Raw genomic sequence first — 20,655 nt, forward strand, 5'->3', positions numbered from 1 at the left:
ACTCGAAAGGATAACATACCCAGGGTATTCAGCGTAACGGTGAGATATGGTTTTAATTTTTGTTTTTTTATGCCACTCAGTGCAAATGACATGCTATGAAAAAGACTTTCAGGGTTATATTAGAATACATTGTCTCTGTTTCTGAGAAAAGCACACAACTTGATTGGCTGACGGTTCTTTAAGTGAATCGCCACCTCTAAAACTAATGCATGCTCGTAATTTCAATTCTTTCAGGCAAAATTTGGAATTTGCTGATAAAGACATTAAGTCATGTGGCGTTACATCCACCTGAGGTTTATTAGGCTTTATACGGCCTTTGAGAAGAAGACTGCAGAACAAAGCAAGGGTTTATTGTCCGGACATTTGCTTCAGGCAACAAAACGTAATCATTTGACCTCATAAGAATAGCTTCAGCGGCGAAAAGGATTGCTAATAATTTCACGTCTCTGTCTCATTCTTTTCAAAATAAATGTTGATGTTCAATATATTTGCATTTTAATATGGCTGTATTGCTATCCATATACTTTAAATATTAAATTATTTACGGTGTTTTTTTAAACCACTTTTCATTATAAATGCCAGAAAATACAAAATTGAACTAATAAATGTAAATATTTCCAAATTTGATTATTTTTAAATATCCTGAAGTGGGACTATGGCTATTATTACATTGAGTATAACTAAAAACATCATATTCGTAGCTGACTCTATAACCACAGAATAATAAAATATTCAAATATTTTTAAGAAATGCACTGAATATTATTTTAAATCTAATTTTCTATCTAGAGTTCCACTGTTCAGTCAGTCTTTCTGTTCAGGGCTCTTTAACACGATTCATTTATATTTGGCTTAATGAGAAATTACTCTCCATACCTGTATGGGGAGCCCTAGAGCAGCAAAAAATACCATCAACTCCTTAATTTAAATTGTCTCATTGATTAAGGAGCATTTTTCGATTTATGCTCCCATGGCATCTCCCAAAGGCATAGACAGTGTGTGCTTTCTTGAGGTGATTCATCCCTAATAAGACAAGAGATAGCGAGCTTTTATATTGCACAAGCAGGTTTTTCCTCCCCGTCATTAAAGTCACGGGCTGGCTAAAGTGGAATGCTATATCGCTCTGCATAAGACGCGGCGGCGTGTCTTCATTTGTCAGGCTGGTAGCGGGCGCGAGACAAACGAGCGAGCGCGTCTCAGGGGGCCCTCTGAGACCACAGTTGAGCGGCTGCTCACTGGAGCGTTTCTCATGCTAATGTCATGCTCTCCCAGTCTATCTGTCACCCCATTACGCTAACATCATTATGCACACTGGCCTGTCTGCGCCGTTGAAAAGAACAGAATCATTCCTGTCTCATTTTGAGGCAAATTGTTTGGGGAACATTTCTTTTTTATCCTGCTACTCGCCGTAATGGCAGGCCAATCATTTTTGCAAGGCTGCAGGTATGCAGATGAATGAGCAGCTATTTGACTGTTTGCTGAAAGGACTTTTTCTATTATTCATGAGAAGGGGGTAAAGGGGGTGATGTGTGTCACTTGTCAAACTTCATGTACACTCTTACTTTAACATTTCTATTGACATGAGATGGAAATGGCTTTGTTATATTGGAATAATAGTCAACTTTAATGTGAAACGAACCATAAGCTACTTTCATAGGAACAATCCTAAAGACTTGAATGTCATTGTGTATGATGGATTTAGTCGCTTTTGTTTTGCTATTTATTGCACAAGAGCAAGATGATTTTTCATATGAGTCCAGGTTTAGGTATCTAAAAAATGAAAAGCATGTCTCGGAGTAGATAGTGTAGGAGTAGATGCCACTGGCTAGCTTCCCATCTTCCCATCTATCTTCCTGACAATCAGCCCAAATGAAAAGCCCTTGTCCTCTGCTAAACAGACAAAATTCCAATTCTTCAGCTGTGTCGAAATCTAATACCTGAGCGTACATCGAAAAGCTTCAATCAGCTTTGATAACCGAGGAGATAACCCCGACTTCTTCTTAATTGCCCCGGTGATGGTGCTTTCACTAGGGCACGTTGCCGCTGTGTCATCATTTGCACAACATTATGAATAGCTTCCTAAAAAAAAAAAATCAAATACTTTAATTATGGTTCCATATTGCTAATAGCGCCATTGTTGCCCAATTGAATGATAGCGATTATCCGCCGTTACGTGAACTTGTTTAAATGATATTTTACAGCCGCTTGATAAAATTGCCGCCTGAGGCAACGTAATGACGGACAGACAAAAGGCCACGCGCAAATTATCATAAACTATTAGCTTGTTTCCAAAAGGTTTTATGTTAATCTTTTAGCGCTTAAGTACCCTGCAATTAACATATCAGGAGGAGCTGCCTTCCAGCTAGGCTTGCAAATTGAAGTGCTCCAATTAAAAAAAAAAAAAAAACTATTGAGATGCTAGGCCTTGAACGAGAAGAGGAGCTATCGTACTGAAGTGTGCTAGTATCTTCACTCAGAAAGAGAGAGAGGGCGATAGAGAGACAAAGAGTGATTGAAACAGAGTGCGAGATACCGTGAGAGTGTCTGTGATCAAGCATGTATAACAATACCATTATCTCTCTTGGGTGATGACATACGATGTCTCTTTCGGCTTCCCGTCTCTTTGTTTAACGTGTGTGAGCTATACACGGGGCGGACTCTCATAGTCGCTCCTCTGATGGAATGCGTTTACATATCAAGCTTGCCAGCTAGTGATATGTAAATGTGACGCGTTGAAGGGAGATGTGGTTCATTGTGGGCTCCTCTTCACCGTTTAACCTAAACACAATTGGATCCGGCGAGCTAGCGTCTTGTAAACCTCTGCTAGGTTAAAGCCTCAAAGGAGGCCCCGTGCGTCTCCCACCATGCATGTTTTATGAAGCCATTGATGTGCTTTGGTTTGCTTTGCTCACACCGCTTACATTACGACATTTAAATGTTAATGTCGAGTAAAAGACAACTGTAAGCTAGCTTGTTGGAAAACATGAAGTGGTGGCTGTCCTTCTAATTGGTGTCATGCCCTAATTAAGTCTTCAGGTGCATCATTTATTTTGCATGAATGAATAAATGAATGCCTCCCTCAAATAGACGTGTGCCTTTTCCCATTGGGGGAAAAAAAAGCGATATTGCCTAACTGTTGTGTGCATCCACGTTTATTTTACTGGAAGCTACAAGACTTGCAATCTGGCTGTAGTAACTGTAATTATTGATAATGTTCACTTTCAGACATTAGAGTTATCCTTGAACTCTGTTGCTAACCAAAACAGCACTGCAAGTAAATATATTTATGATGTTTACATCTTGTTAGGGCTTAAACTTGTGTTTAAGCTGTTTGCCACAGCCAAGTGCACTAACTCAAAAGCAGATGTTGAAAGCTTTGTAATTATACTTAAAATAAGACCTCATAAACTGGACGTTTATTTATTTGACACTTTTGCCATGTTGTCAACCTTATTCGAAACAATTTGAACATGAACCAAAAGATTGTAAAACATTTTACCTTTTTACCTAACGGCAGAGAGAGCCCAAGTAGAGATGGAAATAAGGTCCGCAGCCACCGAGAACCCGGATGACTCCAAATTCCTGCCTGTCAACCGCTCGAATTTATGGCTCTGAGATTACAAAGCTACCGAAACTATAAATTTAACTGATGGGCAGAATTATGCCCAGTGCTTCCTGCTCACCCCCTCAGTGACGCACACTAGCTTAGCACTGCGACAATGAGTGTGATTTACCACCGGGGGCGAGAGTGGAGAAGAGTGTGCGTATGTGTGTATGTATGTATGTATGTGTGTGTGTAGCAGTCAGGCCTCCCCTTGGCCCACGGCCTGGTGAATAAAACCCGCTTTAATTCACCCGCAAACGTGTCGCCATTAAACGACTAAGAATAGGGATTGCGGCTCGTAAATAGTCGCTGATTTACAAGCTCGCAACAAAGCGTGTGAGGCCGTCCAGGAAGGGGAGAGGGAGATTGTTTGACAGGACGTTGTCAAGGGGAGAAAAAGGGAGGAAAAACACGCACACACACACGCACACACACACACACACACACACACACACACACACACACAGAGGTTGGGCTAAATGTGTGTTAGTGTATCTCCTGCAGATGTGTCTGCTCTCTCGGCACGCTGTGACAGACAGAGGAGATAAAGAGGGAGAAGGGATGGAGGGAGGTAAAGAGAGCGGGAGCTGGCATGGCGCTGGCTAATTTATCTGGCTAAGAGACAGATTAAAGAGAGGGGAGAGTGAAACAAAGTTCCGCTGGCTTAATCAGCGGACAGCCCGCTAGCAGAAGACATGATAAATCAGAAGCCGGTGCTCCGATAGGGGATGGAGGCGGGAGGGACTCTCACACTGGGAATAGCCGTAGCTCATGAACCGTGTGTACTTGGAATCAATACCGGCCGCTATTGTTTGAGCCAACATTGTTATACAGTAGCCTCTGCCGCTTTGTTCTGACGTGGTTATTTTTAGTGCGGCGTGTAAACAGGACAAAGGGACATGTTTTTGTTTTTTTTTCCCTTCCCTCTCTCAGTGTCTGTCTTTAGCTCTGACAGCCGAGAGGTTGCGGGGGTGGGCCCGACCGAGTTTAGGGCCGTACCCAGGAACAGGAAAGGGGGTTTAGATATCCCCATGTCATTAGTTCAGCGGGGTCACATGTAGGCCAGCGGCGGCGTGATTACACCCTTTGATTTATCTGTTTTGGAGTCGGAACGCAGATAAATCTTGAGGCTCATCCCCGCCGTGGGATCTCGGGCCGCCTGATAAACGGCCTAAGCTGAATAAACAAGCACCCCCACAAACAACCGAGCCTCTCGTGCACGATGAATAATTCATCGCCGTCGCAAGCGCGGTTAAACGTGTACATTTTCGCACGTCTTAAATGGCAAAAGGTGCTACCGTCATCGCTACCCGGACGCGTGAAATACTCGAGAGCCAGAGGTTTTGTTCCCGGCTGTAAACTTTATCCCCTCGCCCCCTTGCCGCCGTCCTCTAGCGTTTTCACATAAATATGCTTTATGCAAATATGTCACGGGTTAGGCGGCTTCTGTGTAGACATTGGCCTGTCTGCCACTTTATGACAAAGTTTAAAATCCTCCATTACGTTGACCCCTGCAGTAAATTCACCGAGTGGAAAATTGCCCCCCGGCTCTCCTTGTCGGCGTGTAGACGCCATCATGAGTGCATTTTTAACTTAATTAATTGACCGTTTCTGTTGACATGAAATTTATGCAGTAATAATTTGCTGGCGTCGGATGCCGAGCGCAGGAAATGAGATATCCATCAGGACGCTCGTGTTCCGCCAGCTGCACGGCGGCTAATATGGAGGGTTTGGGGATGTAGCGGCTGCTCCATACGTACTGCAAAAAAGACATACATTGCGTTTGTAGTCATCTGACGTTTTACGGTTGCACTCGCAATACTCCTCAATTTTCACGAGGTCAGCACATGATCAATTTCGTGTCATTACATAAGTTCATGCTGTTGGTTTGTTAGCATTTAGCAAGCTACTTCCTGGTTCGTGGAGAATGAATGATGAACAACGCAAATGTTCTATTGTGTCCTATGTGGATTTGTCGAGATAGTGATGTCTTGAAGCAACTGAGGCAAAATAGAGTGCACGACCTTTGAAGAATAAGAATATAATGTCAGCCCCAGACTGCATCACGTACTGGAATTGTGCTCAAAAGGACTACTTTGGAATTGTCCTGTAGTCACATAGGCATCCCTTCGACTGATGCATAAAAGCACTTGAAAACTTCTTGGTGAATTGTGCACAGTCGTTCGTGTATGTGCATATCTGAATATACAGAGCAGCCATTGCCTTCCTCGGGTGCTCTATGACAACAAAGACTTTGTGATTTATGGGCTGCAGTGAAGAAGGCAGAACTTGATGAGATTAAACAATTTCATAGCACGAGTGTTTCTCAGAGGGCCGTCTGATTTGTTGCACCGCCGCCGCCTGTAAATCTCCTTTATATACCTGCGAGCACGCTCGGGGGGGAAAAGGGGCGCAATTACCGTTTAAAGGCAGCTACTTCTTTTTATTTTATTTTACCTGGTTTGTCTCCTCCGTCTGCGGCCGCTCACCTTGCCGAGTCCTTGTTGAAGTGGAGTAGGCGAGGAGGACCTGCTGTTATCTCGCCTCTTGTGGCGGCGTCTGGACGTACGAGCAGGCGAGGAGGGCGTGCATGGACGAGCAGGCAGAGGCACTCCATTTTCCAACGCATTGTTTGCCTGCTGCTCGCTTCCCTGTCTGCGTAAATGGAGTAGGGCAGGATGTAATTAGAGAGCCGGGCTTTGCTCCGTGCCATAAAGATGACATGGTGTAATGATACAGCTTACAGGCCCGCTGAGGGTTCTGTCTCGCCACGGAGGATCTGTGTGCTCGTTTGCCAGTGACTTATGATCGGTGTGCGAGATGACAGCGTTATCGCCGCCGCACGGAGACTCAGACATGGCAAAGGGGCGGAATCTCCCCGCCAAAGGTTGTCAGGGATTGGGAGCCAGCTGTAGATAAATAGATAGCAAGCTCATCCTTGCTGAAATTGCACAAGATAATAATCCATATACATATACACACATTTTATATATATATAATGTGTGTATATGTATATTTATATGTATATTTGTCCTTGAGCCAAAATATTTGTATTCCTTTTGTGATCGCATCTTGTCGAAGCCTTCTCAAGTAAAGAAAAACGGCGTCTTTTCGTAGCAGGGTTGCATCAGACATGCACTTCACACAGGCGTCTTGAGTTTTGAGTTAAGCATTGCTAAGTAACCTTCACGTTTGACTCGTGTGAAGAGCTAATATCCTTTAAGTTCACGTGTCACTTTTTTTTTTACAAGACTTTTTTCGGGCCTTCTTCAAATGTCTCCCCAGGTTCTAATTGCAAAGGAAATATCTGAGACAAGCCTGTGTGACAGGCCCGCTCCCGGAATCTTCAATTATTAAACAGCCTACACTTCAGAAAACAGGCCCGATGTTAGCTGCAGAACTTAAACGGAAGAGAAAGCCTCATCATGTGTCACACGCCTGAGTTGCTGCATTTGTGGAGTGAAGATACACACAAATATTTTTCTAAATGACTATTTAAAGTTGGGTCTGACAGACCTGCTTTTGGTTAGCGGTACTGCAAATACACAATTGAAAAAAAAAAAATCTCTGGTTTTAGCCCAAGACACAATGCATACAATATTTTAGGTGAATCTATGATATAATAAAACAATGATGTAAATAAAAGTTTAAAAATGTTGTGACTTAAATCTATAGTTAGTCCAATTTTGTGTCAGATGACTTTGGGTCTGTTTGTCATCATGTGACGATCTGATAGTGATGATGGTATTTTTCAACCTCTGTTTTGTCAACATGTTTTGTTTTCAGTTCAGATAAAGACGCAAATGATCATGGAGTCACATGGATTAGGTCTTAGTGTTACTTTAGATAAGAATTCTGATTGCACAATATTATCAGAAGCGTTTTGATTCCGACCCGATTGAAGTACAATTGTACATTGTGATGATGCAAAAAACAGCATGTCTGAAACTTTTTTTTTTTCCTGCGCTTTAATTGTAGTTGATTTTAAAATAAGCAAGTTCAGAATGAAGGTTAACTTAATCTGCCGCTTCGGAACTGACAGAAAAGGTCAAATCGGACCAAAACAAGAAATAGCCCCAAGCTAATTGTGCTATTTACCTGTAACGCGGCCCTACATTTCCGCTTTAAATCACCTGAGCTTATTCCACAAGACTCCACAAAGAAAGGTCGAATGACTTTTAAAATTCTGCTTTGATGAAAAACAGTGCCTTGTTAGCATCAGTGAGTCATGGCCATGGATGATTAACGCCCAGCAGCACTCAACCTTTGACTTGTGGGGATGCGTGCTGTTCCCGGCCGGTGTCACTGACGGTAGCTTGTGCCTCGGGTGAAACATCAAAACAGTTGCTCCTATGATCACTGATCATATGATACTGTTAACCACTAAAGCATCATTGGAGTAGAACATTTAATCATTAATAAATACACAGGCAGAGGCGTTTATCCTGCTAGAGCTAGCATCACGTTTATTGTTGCCGTAATTTTATTTTACTTGTACTACAATGATTTAATTCTATTTTATGTCTGTCTGTCTATCCAGCTACGTATGTAGCAATTAAGCTCGCTAGAGCAGAAGCTGTGTCCATATGTGTAGCCTATGAAATTGGACGTAGCTTGTTTCCGCGTAACTGCTAGCTAGCTGTTTTCTCATAGGAGCGTCACCACTATTTGTCTCTTTGTCTATTTATTGTCTATACCCATCGACCGTCATGCATCCAACAACCTACAAATGCAACACTAATTAAGTTAATATTAAGTATCTAACCACGCATTTAATCTTGATATCATTAATACTCGAGATTTTCTCTTTGAAAAGCCGTATGCTCAATCGGCAGGTATCTTGTGGTCTGGTTTGTATTTTTCATTGAATTACTGTGACTACAGAGTGAGATAGTATTTTCTTTTTCCATTGTTTATTCTTTTTAAAAAAAGTTCTTCTATTATTTCTGATCTCTCAAACTTTAAATGATAGAAAAAAATCAAAGCCAAGCGGCGACATTAAACGCTGACTCCAATGAGTTCACGAGTGGCATCCCCTCTGATCCATGGCGCGATCACAAGGCGGCAGCACTTTACAGAGACGAGACGACAAACAAGAGTTTCGCGCAAAAGACACCAAACAAGTAGTTTGATATAGACCCAAAGAGAAAACATATCAAAAGACATTTTTCTGCATGTCTTTTGCAAGTACAAAAAGCCCAAGTGGTGTCAGGAGAAAACAAAGCAGAAGGCTTGTTTTTTTTTTTTTTTTTTGCAACAATTGCTTTAAGCTACAAAAATCTCCTCCAGTCCCAAGCCTCCTCTCAATGTCAGCCCCCTGCACCCCCTCTCTGGGCTCTGCCAGGCAGGACAAGGCCCTCCGTGCACTCTGATAGGTTGCAGGCTGATGCTTAGCAACAACATTCCTGTGCCCCAAGTAGCAGTAAGCCTCTGGCTGAACCCTTTCATGTGGCTGTCAGGCCACATTTATTTCCTTTTAGCACTTTGTCTACTTGTCCAGATGTATAAGGAGATAAAACAGCCTGCTGTTTACACCCCTCTCTCTCCCTCTGTAGCGCCGCTGTAATTAGATTGTATGGCCGCTCTGTCTTCAGCGGCGAGGTGAGCCCGGGTCGACGTGGGATTTGTCGGGATGAGCCGAGGTGCGCATCCGCTGCCTTAACTTCAAATAAGTTGAAAGCAAATGGATAACCTCTCTCTGAATCTTCTAAGCTCCTGTTTACACATCACTATGGGATTAGGCACAATCGTGCTTCCTGGGCTAGTTATGATGTCGCTATTAGTAGCTCATCATGCCAGAGTTGACATCGTGTTGACTTCTTTGGACAGCAAACATTCAATCAAGTAGAGCACTCCAATCAGTTGTTTAAAAAAATAAATGCCATGAAAACCTGAATTTATCATGGTTTAATGTGATACTGAACTTGTCATATTATAACCTGCAGTTTACCATGTGATAATCACATTCACAAAACTTTGTGAGCAGTCATCTGAAATATTATTATACATCATTATACGTACGATATGATGCAAATCCAATTGCGATTATTTGGCCTCTGCAGAGTTCCTGATTCTTGATCACGCATTTAAACATTTCCTAGCCTTTTAATCATGACCCAAGCAAAACTTTAAAACAAAAAAAAAGGGAAACTTTAGAAAAGAGTCTAACTAAGCGACCAACTGCACCATCAGCGAAGGTGTTTGTGTATGTTTGCCATGTATCTGCTTTGCCTCCAAAACCTCCCCTGCCCTGCCTCATGGTGACACATTGGAAGTAATAATCACTATTGCCTCGGGCTTTATCAGCATTTATTCCCATCACAACACAGAAAAGGCGCCGACAAGACAAGCCCTGATGTGATGATGTATTATCCAGCGCGGGCCATCATCTTTCATGGTGACATCTAACAGCGCTTCCATTCCTTCTTCTTTCTCTCCTCCTCCTCTCTGTCCATCCAGCCTTTTATGAACACACACACACAGTCCTCCTCGCCTGTAAATTTGCAGCGCCTTGTCACGTGCTGTGGTGATAACTCACACCGCGTGGAGACAATAATGACGCGACCATTCAGCATATGCCCCGGGCCTGGCAAATTAAAACAATGCTCAGCTTGATGAGCAGACTAATCTGGACAGCGGAGAGAGGGAGGGAGGGAAAGAGAGTGGCTGAGGGAGAGGGAGCAAAGGAGTGTGTCAAATACACAACACAGCAGCACCTCCCTCTGTTCAGTGTAGGTACGACTGGAGAAGAAAGTGATGAGACCACGGCGGTGCACGACTTCTCAAAATTAGGTACTCCTGCTCAATGTATAGAAAGGCGCACACACCCACACACACACATTGTGTTTATTGGATCAGAGTTTTACTTGAACAACTTGAAAGCAACTCATTGTCATGCCCGAGCATTGCTGCTGTCCTGGGTTATTGACTGAAGTATATTAAGTGCAGGCAACCAGCAGAGAGGGGAGGATCAGTCCAAGGGGAATGGGGGGGGTGCTGATTGATGTACTGTGGGTGGGGTGGAATCATCGCAGATAGGACGGGATGTGACGAGGAAAGCTGTTGAATGGGGTTGGGTCTTTTGATCAGCGAGCGCGAGTGGAACGGGCGGTGTCGTGCAAGGAGCACCGGCTGGCCATCCTGAAAGCAAGGTGACTCGAGTCCCTTGGGAGTGAAAGTGTCGAGGGGGGTGAAGATGAGGCTCAATTTACCTCCTGCAGGAGGTTTTGTGTGTGTGGTACTGCTAATAATGTGGCAACGAGGAAGATGACAAGCAGCTGGATTAAAGGCAGCTTTGTGATCTTTCAAGCGGGACAGGAAATGAGGCAAAGAAGGGCTGAGAATATAATCATGATGCCAGTGGAAAGCCCAAAGTGGAGCCCCAATAGTGGTATAATGTGGAGATGGGACAAAGTTGTCAAGAAAAATAATAGGCCTCGGAAATCAAATAAAACATTTGAGCTTCAAGCCAGCATATCTTGTTAAGATTTAATCAGCGTTTAAAGCAGGCGGTCCCCAACGTGCCCTCAAGAGTAGACCACTGTTCTAAAAATAGCATGCCAGCGATGGGACATTGTGATTTTCTGGGAATGTGGTAGATGTGATCATTTGAAAATGTAAAAAGAAATTCTAGAAATAATATTAGTTATTTTTTTGGTTTCTCAATTATTATGAAAAAAGATTAACACGATCAGTGTCACAAACCTTGTTCATTGTTGGAAGTTCCTTTTTACTTTCGATCCAAAAATCTTAAAGTATTAGTTCTCAGTGGGTACAGTATGTTCTGACTTTGCGTATTTATTTATTTTTTTAATTTATTAGTCATTCCATAGTTCCACACTGATGCTTTTAAGATTTTGAGCCACTGCGGAGGTGCCAAGTTGCAGGTTCTCTGTCAAAACAGAGCTTCCATTTTCAGGCGCTTTCTTTCCAAATCAATCCACCGTCGTGTGTGGAGCAAAGTCACTTTTTCTCCACGTTGATGCAATATGATACACATGCTGGCCCGACCTTAATGCCTTTCAGAGATCCTATCTGAAAGCACATTTTTTGATCTGTTTCAATTCAACGTGTTCTTCTTGCCCATGATAAATATGGTTCCATTTAGCAGAGCGGGGCCGTTGCATTTCTCAAGGTTATGCATGGCCATGTAGAGGAACAACAATAAAAAATAAATTAAAAAAAGCAGCACCAAAACCATCGCTAATATGTATTTGTCAGTTGAGTCTCTTGCTATGATTAAAGGCCCGGTGAATTCCTTTCTGCAGGAAAGGAAACTATTTCTGCAAAGGCATCAGATATGGCCATGTCATGATGAAGTACCTCCTCCGCTAGTTAAAAGGCTACGGGAAGGAAGGAGGATGTTTTGGACCTTGAAAGTGCACCAAAGAACAAAAACACAACAAACTCTTGACCCGCTTTGGGGACATTACGTACTCGAAGGATTCTAAATGCTGTTTTATGTTGTTTTTCCTCACAATAACATTTTGAGAGTTATAATGATTCAGTGCTTTCAGGAACAATTCCATCATTTAAAAAAAAAAGCAAAGTGAAAATATTCCCTAGATTGTCAGATATTGTGATCATTTACTCTTATCATTATTATTATTAGTATAACCGTAATTAAAAAAAGATGACAAAGAAGCTTAACATACTTGGAGTTGCTCCTATAGAATGAGATTTGCTTACGGCTAACGTGAACTCCCACACGATGACTGCATTAGCTCCATGTTTTGTTTGACTTTTGCGACCTACTGTATTTTTGAGGCATGGTTACAATTTGTATCTGTCCAACATTAGGATATAAAAATCCTTTGAGCATCTGAACAGAATAAATTCTACTTGAAGTTTTGTTATGATGTTGAACTAGGACTGGCCTCTCCAACTATTTGACATTATGTCAAAAGCTGTCAAAGTCATTCTCATTAAAATAGTGCATTGCTTTTTTCCTCTCTCGCAGCCGTTAAACGAAGCCGGGTTTGAGAACCGCTCTGTGCCCTACACACCTCTACCCCGAGGAGTCAGGGATGCTACAAACCACAAAGGTAAGGGCAAAACAAAAGACCTTTTGGACGTCATAACCTTTTCAAGGCAGCCTGTTTTACACACAGGTATGTAATTAATAGCAACAGAATGAAATATGCATTGGTGAAAATCCAGGCCTGTGGATTATGTAAATAGAAGGAAGTCGTGACCGCAACAAAAGCAGAGAGTGGGAATCTATTGAACTTCAGTGAAATCAACGAATTCTATCTTGGGTCTCATCTCATCAGTCTGATGTGGGAATAAATCGGATTAATCCTCATTAAATCCTGTCCGAGCGTTCGTGTGGGAGCGTGTGAGCATCCTTGATTTGTTAGTACAAGACATTGATTACTTCTCATATTGACCCAAAGTACTCGACCATCCTTGTGTTTGGAAACAATTTGTGCATAACTTTTCTTCAGACTATTTTCAAAGATCTTTTTTCCTTTACAAGCACTTGACTAGAACAACATTAAAGGAAGGACAAGCGGTGGGCTACACAAAGAAGCCCAGTGTCCCTGCACACAAACCATTTATAGTGCCAAGGACAGATGAGTGTCATCCGATCCTGACTGGTAGAGAGAGCAGCTCTCATCAGACGTAAGTCCTGTGCTTTGTCCAAGTCCGACCTGGCTAAGGAGTCCATTTAAAGGTGAAGACATCTGACAGATGCAATATTTTCCATTCTGTCTCAGATGTGAACACTGGTGACAGTCTCCATTTGTTTAGTCTTTTTTTTTTTTCTTTTTTTTCCCTTGCGGCGCTGCAGCCTTAGATATTTTCTTGCGGTACTGCAGCCTTAGATAACACAGCCCTCATCTTCGCCCTCCCAAGTCAGCTTTGTCTGGCTGCTTCCGAGCCCATTGCTCTTCTTTCGAAGTTATTTGTTTGACTTCAACCTTTATCTGATGCCAAACCCAAACAAGTGGGATGTTTACATGAGTTCAATTTAGGATATAAACAATTTGGATGAGACCATATGCTGATGATTGTGTCATTTTCACTGCGACACACTTTGTGCAGTTGTAAAATAAACAATGTGGGCCATCTGCGGGTTTTAAATACGGTCCATTTTTACACCTAAGAAGCAGATCCACTTGCTTTTTAGTATGGAGTGAGGTTGCATTGTCTTGGTAGCGCTTCACTATGTATGCACCCCCCCCTTCCCACGCTCCACTCCACACTGTCACCTGTATGCCAGAGGTAATTTCAGCTGCTTGTAGCTCCCAGAGGATGGCAGTACTGGCAGGACACACCGCCCCTGGGACAAAAAGGGATGGAAAAAAGCAAGGACACAAGTCCAGAATAAGCTCCTATCTTTGCTGGCTTGAGGAGTCAAACTGGAGGAGACAAGGCAGCGAGGAGACGTACAGGCAGGATTAAAAAGGAGATATGGAAGTGTTTGGCAGAGTGAGTCTGACACCGAACAAGAGGAAAAGATTAAGGGGAGATGAAAAGACGAGGGAAGCAGTCGGGATAGGACTTAAAAATCGGATGGAAGTAGACAAAAGACGCCGCCGAGGAGGTTGGTGGGGGGGATCCGTAGTGTCTGCTTGAAGGCGTGACGCAGAGCAAAGTGGACTATGTGCTCTGGCAGAGGGGCCCGAGGATCCTCCACAACTGTCACCTTGACTCTGACTCCTAGGACTGCTCGCCATTGTCAAGTCCGCTCTAAATCTAACACTCCATAAGTGAGTCCCAGCCTGCGTGTCTCCATATACGTATAAACTACTTTGCCTGATGCTACATGTCGTCGACTTGGATTTACGTTGCGCAATTCAGTTTTTTTTTTAGGGGATAGGTGCGTGCCTATGACAGCGATTACAGTAGATCAGTGTGATTCCCACAGTAGCATTGGTAGGCAGCGAGCAGGGTAGCCAAAGTTTCACGTGTTAGCTTCTACTGATATGTCAATCTGTTTATTGCAGTCAAGTTATCCAATAACCAATTAAGATTTAGGTTTGCCATCCACATTTGAGTACTATTTATGCTTATCTTTGCCTGATCGTCTCCCAAAAATTCCATCTTGGGACTTCACAGGAGCAACACATTGAAAATTTTGCACTGGTGTCAAACTAAAGGCTTGGGGGTCAGCATTCTATTTTATGTGGCCCTCAAAAGCAAATCATATCAAGTTCCATGTTCATGACTAAAATCGCTACCAAAATTTGAAATTAGCATGTGAAATGAATAATAACATTGAGATTTTGCAAGAATACAGTATTTTGAGCAATGAAAATTTGCAATCCATCACTTTGTTGCAACAATTGGCGACAATTCAACATTTATTCGGTGTCACCGTCACAACAGCCCTCTGAGGGAAACCATAACTGCAAAGTGGCCCGTGATAGAAACGACTTTGACACTCCTCCTGTAGAGTAAATTCAACCGTAGCTTTTCCACGTGTTGTGTGCAAAACAATATGGCAGCTCCCTTATTGTTAGTCAGCCTGTCACCTTCTATGGATGACTCACAAGTTTATTTCACAGATCTAATTATAGTCGAACAAGTGAAACAGACCTTTCAGACTTGATTGATATATCCATGTGCGCCGGGGATATTTTAATAAAACGCCTTTCATTTCCTCTGTATATATGTAAATAAATGTGGCTGGCGGTAGGAGTAGCTGCTTTCATACAGGTATCAGATTAAATTTGAGTAGGCCATTTCTCAACGGTGACAACAGTAAATGAAAGGGATATCTTTGTACAAGGCGAGTAAACAGACAAGGAAGAATGCCTCAAATGCGCCTTATACAGTATGAGCCCTGGGCCCCTTTAATCTTGTTGTTCTGGGCCAGCTTCCAGCTACTTTGTATGGATGTATCTTAAATGGTGCACAACTGTTATTAAAATCCCAGGAGGAAAGCAGCCTTCAAAGCTTTAAAAAAAATTAATAATAAAAAAAAATAAAAAGACCCAAAAAAACAACAACTTTGTCATGACACCCATGGGGCACATCACATTTGTTTTCCGCATTCATTTCATGTTAGGGGGTGATGTGTGCCGCAACTCCCACACCAACCCTGAAAAATGGGAGCAATGGGAACGGATCCAAACTGGAAAGTAAACTGTTTTATAGTTGCAGCACAACAAATAAACAAACATCTGGAAGCATTCAGAGCAGCCCATTAGAAAGGCTCAGGGCCTTGCCAAAAAGGGGTAAATGATGAGGAATGGGCTGTCGAGAGGCTGGTGGAGGCCGGGGAGAGGCCAGATGACGGAGCTGTGGGTGCTAAGCGCTGCCTTTTAAAGCTCAGCTGGGCTCACACTGATCTACACCTGCTGCTTTCGCCGTCGCCAGACATCTGGATGGGATGCATGACTAATGGATGACTAAACAGCCAGTGTTGAAACTTGTCGTTATGAAGGCAAAGGTTGTTGCTTTGACTGATGACTTCATGATTCTCTGCGCAAATGCACTCAGCCAAACGCCGAGCAACTTTGACGGACGGCCTTGAAGTTAATTTATTGAAACCGATACGTAGGTCGCCAGCAGTGATTTATTGTGAGTGTGAATAATCAGTATGGGTTGCATCATAGCTTGGATTTTATTTTATGATACAGTATTCTCTTGACTACAAATCACTTTTATTTTAGTGTCCTGGCTAATCTTCATTTTTTTTTAACATGGACAAAAAGACAGGCCTCTTAATTACTCAGTCAGTGGTTTGGCTAAATTCCTTATTTTCCTCTCAATCTTAAATCTTCGTATCAGTAAAACATTTGGAACAATTATCCATTCACAATATACAGCGTTGGATAGATGTGATTTTGTTCGAGTTGGTGACTTAAGCTAGGCCATTGTGCCGATGTGAGCTTTTTCTTGGTTCTTTGCATCTTCTGCATCTATTGCACACATAACTGGTTGAAACCAGTTAAGACCGTGAAGTCACATATTGTCAGACACACAATATGCGTTTGTATTTCAACAGATTGAATACACAGCATATATGCAGATGTACGGCAATATGTTCATCATTGCAGCTCCGTCACTCAAATGCATCCATTCAATGATGATGCAGTGCATCTCCTGCTGCAAATCACAGCTCATCACAATGATGATGAAAGCAGGCTCTGTTTCCTTTATCTCGGTAAGATGATATTCTTTCTCCCATGAGCGCGTTGGCCCGCCAACATGACTGGCCATTAAAGCCGAGCCTATGGAGATGGATGACTGGAAAGTTGGATGAGGTGGGATGGGGAAGGGATAGGGGCAAGGCGAGCTGGGCCAGCAATCCGTTATTGCACTGTCCGCTTGCAGAGTAATGAGCTCTGACTTCTGGAGGCTGTCTTCGTCCTTTTTTGTCACCCTGGATGGAAGACGCTCCTGCATCTCCTGCCTTTGCATGTATTAAAATGCAAGTGTAACCGCCTCGACTTCCGTGACAGCTTTAACTGCTGAACTCTTGATGTGGCAGCTCTCGGAGAGAAGCCGCCTTCCATCAATTGTCGTTAGCGCTCCATTACCGGGTGGCAGTTTTTGAATAATTCCGTTTGTGTGCGCTTCTAGGACATGCCTGTCTCTTTTTTTTTTCTTTTCTTTCTACCTTGCTGTTTGATGTCACAGAGAGAAGCTTGCAGGGTCACAGCGGAATAATGATACTCAACCGTAGAACAAACAATAAAAAAAAAAAAGATTAGAGACTTGTGATTGGTCTAGGACTGGAAAGCCATCCCACATAAGTGTGTGGCAAGCACTAAGAGTGGGATGTCAGGCCATGACGTGGTTTGTGCTCAATGGCGTCCCACAGCTGATGAAAGTCAGAGACAACAATTTAGTGACTGCTTGTCTTAAAGTGACCAACACAACCAAGCTGACTCCCATTTGCAGTGTGTGACCTGATTCACTCTGTCATAGGATGTTAGATACAGGCCACAACCTGAAAAGGGCTGACTTGCAATCTTGAGGAATTGTCTCATGAATTGCTATTTGCGATTGAGCGACCAACACGCAGTCAACGTGGCTGACTTGCGACGACTCCACGCTGCCATCCCGCGAACCAGCATAAAGAGGATGAAGCGAGCGGCAGGCCGTTGTAGGATGTCAGAAGTGGCAAAGTGGCTGTCTGTGCTGCCGGAGTGTCTGACACAACCGACTTGGCGGACTCGCGACGTCCGCCGTCTCCGTATAAAGCATGGTGAACAATGAGCTTGAAGCTCAACAGTCATATGTTTTCCTCCCTCTTCCACCAGCTGTGAAATATGATGATGACCAACTTTGAAGCGTTTTCTCAGCAGCAGGCAAATACGCCTCGTAAATCTTTATCGTCCGTGACCGTTGCAGACAAACCTTCGCTATTTACGACGATACAAAGTCGAGCTGACTCACCCGGCGCTCAAGCGCAAACAGATGTGCGTTTGAAGTAACGTGCTGGCCTCCGCTCCGAATGTGTCAGCGTGATAGACAAGGACATGAGCTCTCATGAGCGCTTGGGAAAAAGCTTTGGACTTTGGTCTACTTCCCAGTTGCATTGGTCATTCTCAGAAGAGAAGCAGAACATAAATCAGCTCAAGTGGGAAGGTCTTATTTCTAGAAGCAGCTTTGAAATTCCAGTATTTCCAAAGCGGCCACGCTATTTTTCATTTTCCACAATGATTTGTTGTCAGGGAAAACTGAGACACGCTCTACGCTTTCCAGCCGAGCTTCGTGGTTTCCAATGGTGGGAGTCCATCATGGTAATTTACAACAGGGCTTAGCCGCCAGATGCTTTTGGATATTTTTGCTTCCAGCAGGATGGATGTCGGGTCCAGCAGGTTTCTTCTGTGTCGTTAGCCCAAAACAAATGGCTCGGCGAGCAGGCGGAGCCTGTCTGCGTGCGGTGGCTCTCGACCCTTCAATCTGATGAATAGCCGCTAATATGCAGCCAGACGCTGGACTACTCGTCATGCTAAAAAGAAGCGACTGCTGTGAGTCGCGCTAATAATTATTGTCTATTACTAAGGATGTTTACTCACATTCCAAATGGCTCATGTTTCAGATTGGATAATGATAATAAACAGTAATACTTGGGAAACGTCTCTCAGCGGTTATAGCATCATACATCCTAATCTGTGTGTGATGTAATATTTTCAAGTTTGTTCATTATACTGCCATAGTAACCAATCACACACTGTAATCAGTCAAAACACACACACTCATGCCTTAATGGCTCCAACAAATTACCAGTGTGGCCCGACAGAACATTCTGCATGGCTTAACAGAAGTACTTCATCATTGAACTTTTCAGTCACGCGTGATCAGAGTCGCGCAATCCATGCCGAGGAATCACCGATAAGCGGTCAAAGTAGCAAGCGGCGGTGATTGTTTACACTGCAATGTACGTCAAATGTCCTCCAAAAAGACTCCAAAGGGTAAACAATCATTCCCAGGTGTCCTCTGTGCTCCAAAGCTACTGTGGCGGAAAGAGCCGGACTCATCTGTCAATTACGCTAAGCTCCATCGGGCCATTGTCTAAACTGTTTTCGCACTCGCTTGCTGACTCCACTGATTTATTGTCAGCTGCCTTGACATCAATATGCAATTGGGAGACACTAAGCTGTGACGTGTGAGCACAAACTGTTGTCAGACTATCAGCATAGCCCACATTATGTGCCATTTGGATTATTCATTGCAGCGAGCTGCGTGAAAGCCTTGTTTGGATTCGCCCCTTTGTGGAGAAGACGGACATTATTGCACATGTCGGGATTTACTTGCCATTCAAGCACGTGACAAATTCAGCTGAATCAAACATAAACAGGGGGACTTATTTTGCGGGTCAACCCGTACCGGTCGGACTTAAAGGCCGCTTATGTCGAACTAACAAGCATTGCGGTACAAAAAAAATAAATAAATGGAAAAGGCAGCCTCAGTTTGAGGATCTCGTAGGTCTTTTAAGGTTTCGAGCGGCTTTGGGACTGAGAAGAGTGAGGTCACCAAAAATGCCAGTGAGCCTAAAACAACCTTTTAGTCTGTCACTTCGATTTCACTGATTAAGCCACTTGAAACAGACGGCGCAGGTTTCGCTGTCACGATAATACGGGCCGACAAGTTATTTCATCGTCGTCATTTGATTTGTGAATGCTTTCTGGCACGCTGTGTCACTGCAATGCGAGGCGAACGGATTGACTGAGTCATTTTTGGTCAGAAATACAAATCTATCCCAGATTGTTGTGATATAAAAAACTTCCCTGTCCTCCCGCAGGACATTTATGCATGTAGACATCATCCCTTCCGTTCGGTGGCCATCAAATTCTATCATGGCTGATGGAAACGTGGCATTTGTAGTATTTGTTGTGCATATGGGCCAAGTATTTTGCACAAACAAGCAAATTATAGTACAAAAAAAAACTGTTTTGTCGATTGTACCGAGGCATGTGTGCCTGTAGCTCCTCACAAGAAAGCTAAAATATGTCAGTTTGACACCATTAGCAAGTGTTAACACACAACCTTTGGCAGCGCCCGACGACCACGCAACACCGTCTGGGGCGTTTTTTCGCGAGTTAAGGATTGAAGCGGTTAGAAAACAAAGACAGGGAAAGCGGGGCATACTATTGGACAAAGTGTTCTGCTCACATGTCTGGCAGTGTTCTTCTTTATTTGCACACTGTGACCCTGAGATGTAATGTCTCTGGGCGAGCCGACTGTTTGTTTCACGCCCTCTGACCCAGTATGATTCTGGCTAAACTATATATATCCTTTTGTCCTGAGCCTTCTAGTCTCAGTGAGGAAATATATGTTGCATTATCTCCCATGCTTTGCTTTATGTAGCAGGCAGTAGATTGTAAAAAGCGCAGCTTGGAAGGATGATATTAAGATAACCTTGGGAGCTAAGTGATAACAACCATCTGTCCTTCAAGCCTTAACGTTTTACACTCGAACCTTCAGGGTGGAAGGTAATTCACAAAAATGTTGATGTATTTTTTTTTCTCATAAGAAATAATGTAAAGTGGATTGCGATGATGACAAATTTTCACGTAACCTGATTTCAGTCTCTGTGGCTAGTGAATCCTCGTCAAGGTGAAATATTAGTAAGTCATAAATAGTATG

General features: G+C 43.2%; 1 protein-coding gene and 1 long non-coding RNA gene across 3 annotated transcripts in view; one reads left to right on the forward strand and one right to left on the reverse strand.

The window, feature by feature from the left end:
• The window catches only part of lrmda (leucine rich melanocyte differentiation associated), a 159,720-nt gene that overhangs the window by 128,995 nt on the left and 10,070 nt on the right, over positions 1 to 20,655 (forward strand). The window contains exon 6 of the mRNA XM_068652640.1: positions 12,563 to 12,647. Coding sequence (XP_068508741.1) covers positions 12,563 to 12,647 — 85 coding nt within the window. The remainder of the gene's footprint in view (positions 1 to 12,562; positions 12,648 to 20,655) is intronic.
• Positions 823 to 7,931, reverse strand: LOC125978874 (uncharacterized). 2 transcript variants are annotated; one of them, XR_007485148.1, is made up of 4 exons: positions 7,702 to 7,931; positions 6,348 to 6,512; positions 6,093 to 6,258; positions 823 to 5,362 (listed from the first exon to the last, which is right to left on the reverse strand). It is a non-coding gene; the product is annotated as an uncharacterized lncRNA (long non-coding RNA). The 2 variants fall into 2 exon arrangements; XR_007485147.1 differs by having other exon boundaries at positions 823 to 6,258.

The sequence above is a fragment of the Syngnathus scovelli genome, chromosome 12 (genome assembly GCF_024217435.2).
Source record: "Syngnathus scovelli strain Florida chromosome 12, RoL_Ssco_1.2, whole genome shotgun sequence".
Lineage (NCBI taxonomy): Eukaryota > Metazoa > Chordata > Actinopteri > Syngnathiformes > Syngnathidae > Syngnathus > Syngnathus scovelli.